This window comes from Camellia sinensis, chromosome 14 (genome assembly GCF_055761805.1).
Source record: "Camellia sinensis isolate YWXY chromosome 14, ASM5576180v1, whole genome shotgun sequence".
Lineage (NCBI taxonomy): Eukaryota > Viridiplantae > Streptophyta > Magnoliopsida > Ericales > Theaceae > Camellia > Camellia sinensis.
In genome coordinates this window covers 33,981,122-33,989,838 of record NC_138974.1, presented here as the reverse complement: position 1 = coordinate 33,989,838, position 8,717 = coordinate 33,981,122, and the positions used below count along the sequence as shown (strand labels likewise).

Genomic DNA, 8,717 nt, shown 5'->3' with positions numbered 1-8,717 from the left:
GATATTTTTGTTTTGAATGAATATCAGAAAGAACAAAATAAGGTTTGGACACTTATATATTTGGGCAGTTCATTCAGGCTTATAAAAACAAACCCACGTATTAAAGCCCAAACACTTATAATAACACGCAGATGCTAAAATTGATCTAAAACACGAATTAAATAGGCCCAACCATTAAGCCCAATTGTCAGTAACAGGCCCAAACTCAATCAGAAGGGTCCACCGTAAGCTATTTGAACATCAGAATTCATCATCACTTCACTACTCTCATTCCCTCTGCCTTACTCTGTTCTTTGCCTCTTCAAACCTCTTGCTTCGAAACCTTTTTTGGCTCATACACTCCAATGGCACCCAAACGAGCTCAAACCAAAGGAAAGAAACAAGTAGAAACGTTACTTGTGTAACGTTTTCCAACTAAGTTCCAGCAGCTACTCCGTCAACACATCTTCAACAACTGCATTATTCCATGCCGCAATAGTTTTGCACAAGGGGAATTGGGCCCTACTTTCACTGCAACCATTCTTGATGAACTTACTCATTATTATCTTATCGCAGACATCAAAATGATGCTCTTCAATAAGGTGAAGCTGGCCTAGCATCATTGGGACTCAAGCCCTAACCCTCTGCGCTCATGGCAAAAACCTAACCCTGACTGGAAACTTTGGGTCCAGGGAATGATGGTATACGATATTGATCTCTAGAGGGCTTTAGGTATTTATGATAGGAATGGCAACGGGCCGGGGCGAGGCCAGGGATCACCCTCTTCGTCCCCGATCCTTGAAGCTGCAAAACTTTTCGTCCCCGCCCTTGATCCCTGGCGGGAAACCCATCACTCCCCCCACCCCACCCCTTAATGGGGATTGGGTTTCTCCGACCCTGGAAAATCCTCGTAACTCTCTCTCTCTCTCTTTCTTTGTTTTCAGCTCTCTCTCAATAATAAATCATCAACAACAAGATCATTTTCATCAACAACAACATTATCAACAACATCATAAAAAAAAAAAAAGAAACAGAGTCGAAAGAAACAGAGTCGGATAGAGATACACACACACATATACACACATACATGAGATCTGAGATATGAGAAAAAGGGAATCGGCGGTGGTGGTGGCGAGATCTGCTTAGATCTGTCGTGGCGGAGGGAGGATGGGGCGGTGAGAAGTGACAGAGGAGGAGGAGAAGGAGGAGGTGGCGAGAGGCGATCCGACTGTGGAGGAGGAGACGATAAAGCCATCGCCAACTGCGGAGAAGGAGACAACAACGCCATCGCCGACTACGCCATCGGAGGAGGAGGAGGAAACGGAGAAAAGAGAGAGAGTGAGAGAAGAGAGAGTGAGAGAGAGACATATCAGAGGGGAGAGTGAGAGGAGAGAGAGAGAAAGAGTAAGAGAGAGACAAATCAGAGGGGAATTAATAAATTGGGGGTTTATATATATGAATGAATGGAAGGTATTATGGAAATTTTATTTTGGGGAGAAACAGGGTTGGGGACGGGTCGAGTCCGGGGCTGTGAAAGCTATCCCCGTCCCTAGCCTGAAACTGATCGGGGATTCAATTTCAAATACCATCCCCAGCCCGTCGGGGGTATTTTTCGGGGAAAAACCACTCTTATCGGGAACGGGGTGTCAGGTCTCCATTGGGTCGGGTTTAAATTGCCATCCTTAATTTATGATGCCATGAGACTGTCAACATTTGCCTTAGACATGGACAAATGGGCCATCAGTGCTGCTGCCTGCTTTTGGTCTGTCTCTTGTAACTCCATTATCTTGAGGTGTGGTATGATTTCTCTCACCATTCTTGATGTTGTTCATTTAACTGGCCTCCATACTTCTGGCCAACATATCAGTGCACTTTTAATCCCAAAGACACCTATCAAACTTGATACTGACCTTAGTTATGGAAAATTCCAGACTAAGTATCAAAAGTTTGGTCTTGAACCCTCAGATGAAGAAAGAACAACCTGTTACCGATTGTGGCTTTCTCAACACTTCTTGTGTGTTCCCGGCTTTAAAATTACCAAGGAATACTTAGCTCTTGCCACATATATCCAAGAAGGCATAGAACTGGCCTTTGCTCATTTTCTTTTAGGTACCCTGTACAGAGAGGTCTATTTTCCTTAGTTGATAAGGAAATTGATCGTAGCTGTGGTGGCCTCTTCTGGCTTTTCCAAGCCTGGCTTTATGCCTATTTTCCAGAAATCAGGTCCACCACCCAAACTTCATACCTCTCAGTATGTAAAAGCTATACTGAATTTGTTTTTTTTGTCATTTAGACCAGCTACCTCCAATTCCTTCGCCAAGGTGTTCACCACTCTCTATGAACTATCTATCGACAAGGATCCCCAGCTTTTTATCCCATTCAAACATTTTCTTTTTACTTCATCCGGACTCACATATATTAATGCTGAGCCCCATACTTTGGATGATGACTGGAGACAAAAACAAAAAACCTTTTGGGCTCAAATCCTCACTTCTAGATATATTCTGGTGAAAGGGTCTATTTCCACCAGCAGACTCTCAAACTGTAGCTTTACGAACTATAACCCTTGCCAATGAGCTAGGCAAATAGGTCTATATCAAGTTATTTCTTACCCTTATTTCCACCTCACAATTCATGAACAAGTTAGGGCCAGACTTCAGTTTAAAGACCCCTCAGACGTGGAGGCTCTTTTAGCTGAGAATCAGGAATTATTTGACTAGTTCAGCTTTCACTACTGCAACACTGCACCCTACACCACCACAAGATTCAAAGAATGGTGGCTTCTCATGAGTGCATTAATCTTTGACAAGGAAGTTCAAGTCTAACTATGGAATGTGCACCCTAACAATAGAAAAAGAGTAGAAATGAGCATTGGTAAACACTTGTACCCCATTTTTTCCTTATCCCTGTTGTTAAAATTGTTTTTCTTAAGTGTGTAATGGTATTGATTTGCCATATTTCCTTCATGCAGCCAAGTCTCCTGTCAAAGCCACTCATTTTGCTATAGAAATGCTTGCCTAAACTGTTCAGCCTCTAAAAACAAAGGCAAGGCTCCAATGAACCCACCCAAAGAAGCATAAAGGCAATCCTTTGAACACAACTAGCTGTGAAGGATTCATCCCTTACAATCAAGTGTTGAGATTGAAAGGAGAACTAAAAATAGACAAGAGGAAATTCAAGAAATTCTGTCCTCTCAGCCATAACTGGAGGGTGGTGCAGCCCTTGAAAGGAGGTCAAAATGGAAACAAGAACAATCAGTTCCTCCTCAAACTAGAGCTCCTGCTGCACCAATTCCTTCTCCATCTAGCAGGTCTTCCTCCCTACCTATAATGGTATCGATTTTACTTAAACCTTGCTAAACCACTATACATTGTGTTTAATGTACTGACACTTTATTTCACATTCTTTCTTCTCTTTCAGAAATACAAGAGAAGAAGACTTCTCTCTTCAGTTGTATTTTTTTCTCATGAAGATTTGCCTAAAACTCAAACCAATCTACCCCCTTCTTTGCCTGAGAATGAAAAGCTGCTTGAAACCCAAACCAATGGCCCCTGAATTGGCTGAGCTTTTGGCTGGCATTCCTTAGGGAATAGCTTTAGGGGACTTAATGGCCTTCCCTCTTAGAGGGGTACGCCATAGAACAAATGAAGTCATTAATTTTCCTAGTGTGGCCTCTTCCTCCTCAGAAGAATCAGAAACCCTTGGCCATATCAGAAAAACTCCAGTTGACTTGGGCTATGTCAGAGAAACTCTAATTGACTTAACCGACAACCCTGACAGCCATACAGCTCCTGTCAACAGAAGTTCTCCTCTCCATGATCCTATTCCTGAACAAGATGATAACACTCAACAAGACAATCATGCCCCACTCTTCAATCAAGGGGATAAAGCTGACCAAGATGATACTGGAGTCTTGGAGAGTGAATCATCTTCAAATGAAGAGAGGACTCCTCTCGAAAGGTTTACACACGTTGTTGATCAAGAGACTTTCACTATGGACATGGGGATTCAAACCTTTCACATTCATAGTCCTATCAAAGAACCAACTGTAGATGCTCTGGCCACCAATACTTCTATTGCTCAAAATTTACCCATACAGATAACACTTTCTTATAACTATACACCTTATCTCTTCACATTTTTTTTTCCTGTAGCCTAATAGCATTTCCTTATACTATTTTGCAAGGCCACTATGCCTTCTCAAACATCACTGACTACTGAAATGGGGGTGCAAACCACGCCAACCCAAAGTCCTTCAAGAGAGGTCTTGACCATCTCCATTCTACCCTCTATTGGAGCTGCTACCATACCTTCGACAGAGGTAACAACATTTCAAATTACTTTTTATTTTATATTATATGTTATTTTTGTTCTTTTTACACTAGTTGTTAACTTCACTTTCTTACTGTCACAGCCCATAGTTGTCTCTCCTTCCACAATTAAAGACTGGCTTCTTGACATTTCTGTTGTACAAGAAATTGTTGCCAATCTTTCTATCGAAGGAAGAGTAAAACGACTAACTGGTGAAGACCAAAAACTGGTGGATCAATTCTTCAACTTACTTGACCAACCCTTGGATGATCTGGCTCTTTCTCACACCAAAGTTTTGACTGACTGCCTGGAAACCATTGCACCTCTAGTACCTCAACTCTTTGACCCAGGCCAAGTGTAAGCTTTCTAGAACTTCCTTTCAGAATTTCCATAATACTTAGTAGCTATTAATCAATTTCACTCTGAGCCAAAAACTATTGAAACTCAAGTGGATCAAATGAAAAAAACAGTCACTGCTCTGACTGAGGCCTCCACCAGATCACAGGCCCTCAGCACTCAACTTGCCAACCTCAAAGCAGAAGAGGCCCAACTGGAAGCTCAACTAGCACTTGTGAGGGCTCAGAAAGCTGCTACTAAACAAAAACAAGCCAACCTTTATCAACAAATTCCAACTCTTCTTGTTCAAGCAGAAGGTGTTCCACTTGCCATTAAACAAGCTCAAGCCAGACTTAGGCAAAATAAAATTAGGCACCAAACTGCTCTTCAAGCATAGAGTAGACATTCAATGTATTTCTAAAAAGATTAGGCCAAATGTAATTATTTTGATTGTACTCTTGACACAATCTTTAATGAACGATTTCTCATATTTACTTTGGTTTCTCTAGGCTTGTCACACATGCTCATTCTTATGCTTTTATGACTTATGCATGCATTCCCACATAGTTGGATAGTATTTGTTTAGGCATTTACCATTAATAACTCTCCTAAATGGCTCACCTTCCAAAAAAGCAAGATGATAAGCTCCTCCCTTAAGGACCTTATGTATTTTAAATAGACCTTCCTAGTTTAGAGACCACTTGCCATATTTTGGGCTTTTTAAGCCAACTGGTAAAATGGTTTTCCATACTAACTCTCCTTCAGAAAACACTTTACTTTTCACTTTCTTGTTGTAACTTCTCTCAACTTTCTTTTTCTAAGCTATCAAGTGATTAAAGGCCATAATCCTTTTTTCATCTAAGTCTTGCAACTCAATTGACATGGTTTTTGTATATTCATCCATAGGAAATCCAAATGCCTGGCCAGTCGATTGGACCTTACTGTTACTTCTAGGGGCAATATAGCATCATGCCCATACACCAACTCATATGGAGTTGTTCCTGTGCTATTTCTTTTTGAGTTTCTATAAGCCCAAAGTACTTCTGACAGGAGGTTATGCCAATCCCTATGATTGTCTTCCATCATCATTTCTAAAGTGTTCTTGACAATTTTGTTTGTTGCCTCAACCTACCCATTTGTTTGAGCATAATAGAGTGAGAAATTCAATATTTAAATGCCATATTCTATGGCAAACCCTTTAATCTTATCCCCATTGAACACTGTGCCTTGATCGATAGTTATGGATTGGGGTAAAAAAACCCATGGATCACATTCTTTTTAAAGAACTCAATGACTTGAGTTTGTGTCACCACTTTTAAAGGTACTGTTTCACCCATTTGGTAAAGTAATCAGTGACTACTAGCAAATAAGAATGTGCTTTTTAAGAGGTCGGAAAAATTTGCCCTATCAAGTCCATGGCCCATCCTCTGAAAGGCCAAGGTTTCACCACCGAATAAAGACTTACGGCTAGAACTCTTTGAATATTGCCATGTTTCTGGCAATTCTGACATTGTTTTGCATACATTATGCAATCTTTTCTGATAGATGGCCAAAAATAACCATAGCTGTTAATCAATCATCTCATCTTGTCACCAGCCTGATGGACCTCACATATTTTCTCATGTGCTTCAGCCATGGCTTTCATTTGATCTAACTTACTAATACAAAGTAAAGTCAAACCATCATAAGCCTTCCTAAATAATTCATCTCCCATGACGACATAATTTAGGGCTTGATATCTTACATGTCTATTACTCCATTCACTAGGATTCGACAGGTATTTTATTAAGGGGAATCTCCAATCTTCCTCTGTCACATCCAAAGTACTAATTGGCAAGAAATTTCTACATCTACTCTTAAGTGCAGAAAAGTTTCTTCTTTTAATTCGAATTACCTTTTCCTGAGCTCCCTTAGGTATTTTTAAACCAGAAGCTGCTTGAACTATCTCATTGGCTTCTTTATTCTCTAATTTATATCTGTGTAAATGTGACATGGTCAAAGAAACTGATTAACCATTTGACCTCAGTTAGATACTCCTCCAAAGCACCACTTACACACTTGAATTCTCCCAATACTTGCTTAATAACCAACTGTGAATATCCAAAAACTTGAAGACTTCTAATTTTGAACTTTATAGCCAACTCTTGGCCAATTATCAGAGCTTCATACTCAGCTTGATTACAAGACTGAATATGTTGTCCAACTGATATGCAAATTGGTACATTTGTTTATTTGGTGCAATACCTGCTCCCACTCCTTCATCTATCTTCAAACCATCAAACATCAACTTCCAAGGTTCATTCTTCACCATATTTGTAATAACCTCGATCCGTAATTAGCCACTAATCCGTATTTAAGGATGTTAATGAGTGGATTAAAATAAATTATGTATTTATTCCGCACTTTGTATGATTTTTGCTTTCTATCTGTTACTTATAGAAATATCTGTTTGGGATTCCACTTTAATATGTAAATTGAAAGCCTTATTGGCATCCAAAACCGAAATTGCCTACATCGATATGTTATTTGGAATTTTTAGAACCATATGACAAATTTTATTAAAAATTGATTCAGTCTGATTCATTAAGTCATGTTTGGTTAGCCTAATATTCTAACTAATGTATTTTGGCATCATAACTTCATATTCAACACATTTAGCTCTTTTCCCCTCATTCCTTGAGTGCCAAAATCTGAGAATTTACTTGAGAGAGAGGGGGAGAGCGCATTCTATAGAGAGAAGAAGAAGAGATTGAAGAGGAATTGAAGGAATTCACCAAGATTGTGCAAGTACCTAACTAATTCAAGACTATAGGTATGAATAAGTACCTAGCTAATTCAAGACTATAGGTATGAATTCAACCCCTAATTTATGAATCTAAGTCATAAACATGAAGATTATGAGTTTAAATGTGCACATTAAGCTTAGAATAAGAATTTGAGTTACAATTCATACATACATGCCCATGTAGGTGTTAATTTATGATGTTAGTTTTGTATTTCACCAATTGTGTTGAATATGGAGGTTGAATGGTACATGCATGCATATTTCATCAAGCTTTGTAAGTCAATTCCATGTTTTTGAAGTCTTAAAAGAGAATTGGGAAGAGAAACCCACATGAATGCATGAATATATGGAGTTTTGGCATGTTAAGTTTGATTTAAGCATCTAAGTTATATTAGTAAGTTATTTGGTGCTTGCATGTTAGAATTGCCATGTTAATCACTTAAGTTCATGTTTTGCAAGAGAATTTCTTACATGCATGGAGCTTATGAGCTTAACTTGATAGTTTCTTGAGTTTTGAAAAAAAGAGTTTGAAAGATTTTACATGCATGCTTTGTTTCTTAAATTTCAAGATGAAATGTGAGCTTTTGACAAAACCTTGGGCCATGATTTTACGAAATGATCCTAAATTCTTCATGTTTTACAAGTTTACTATGTTATCTCAAGTTTTGGGGCCTAAGAGATGTGTTTTGAAAGATTGAATTCGAGTTTTGAGCTTAGTGATCAAATCTGGAAATTCCAGAATTTGTATCCACACTTGAGCGTGGGAGTTCACGCTCGAGCGACCACTCTGAGTGCGTGCACTCCGCTCGAGCGACCAAAAGTCCGCTCGAGCGTGAATTGCAAGCTCCCAGAAGTTTCATGTCTTTTACAGATCGCTCAAGCGAGGGAATATGCACTCGAGCGACCATCCTCATTTTGCATGTCCGCTCTAGCGTGGAAGTTGTAGCTCGAGCGTAGATTGAGACCAACCAGTACTTTCTCCGAGTTTGCAAATCGCTCGAGCGAAGGAAGTCTCGTTCGAGCGACTTCTCTCATTTTGCATGTCCGCTTGAGCGAGGAAAGCTACGCTTGAGTGTGGACATTATTTTCAGGAATTTTGCTTAAGTGTTCCAAGGCATGTTTTGGCATCCTCATTGCATCTTAGGCATTCCTAAGCGCTAATTAAGCTTTGATAATGAGGGTATGGGTTAGAAACACACTAAGTGAAGAACGTACTAAGTTATGAGATTCAAGTGTATGTTTTGAGCAATGTGTTAAGCAAGAAACCTATGTAATAAGAAAGCTAAGCCGTGTTGGCCACATGAAT

At 39.6% G+C, this 8,717-nt stretch overlaps 1 protein-coding gene across 1 annotated transcript; it reads right to left on the bottom strand.

The window, feature by feature from the left end:
• Positions 1 to 6,202: 6,202 nt before the first annotated feature.
• LOC145806896 (uncharacterized) lies at positions 6,203 to 6,937 on the bottom strand. The gene is made up of 3 exons (XM_082904747.1): positions 6,871 to 6,937; positions 6,685 to 6,829; positions 6,203 to 6,602 (listed from the first exon to the last, which is right to left on the bottom strand). The coding sequence occupies exons 1-3, from the start codon at positions 6,935 to 6,937 to the stop codon at positions 6,203 to 6,205; spliced, it is 612 nt and encodes a 203-aa protein (XP_082760873.1).
• Positions 6,938 to 8,717: the final 1,780 nt, after the last annotated feature.

Excerpts from the sequence above, each read along its gene's own strand:
- LOC145806896 (XM_082904747.1), bottom strand. The coding sequence starts at position 6,937 with ATGGTGAAGAATGAACCTTGGAAGTTGATGTTTGATGGTTTGAAGATA. Across the intron at positions 6,830-6,870 it reads AGATGAAGGAGTGGGAGCAG|TTGGACAACATATTCAGTCT; the intron begins GTATTGCACCAA and ends TTTGCATATCAG. Across the intron at positions 6,603-6,684 it reads CAAGTATTGGGAGAATTCAA|ATATAAATTAGAGAATAAAG; the intron begins GTGTGTAAGTGG and ends ACATTTACACAG.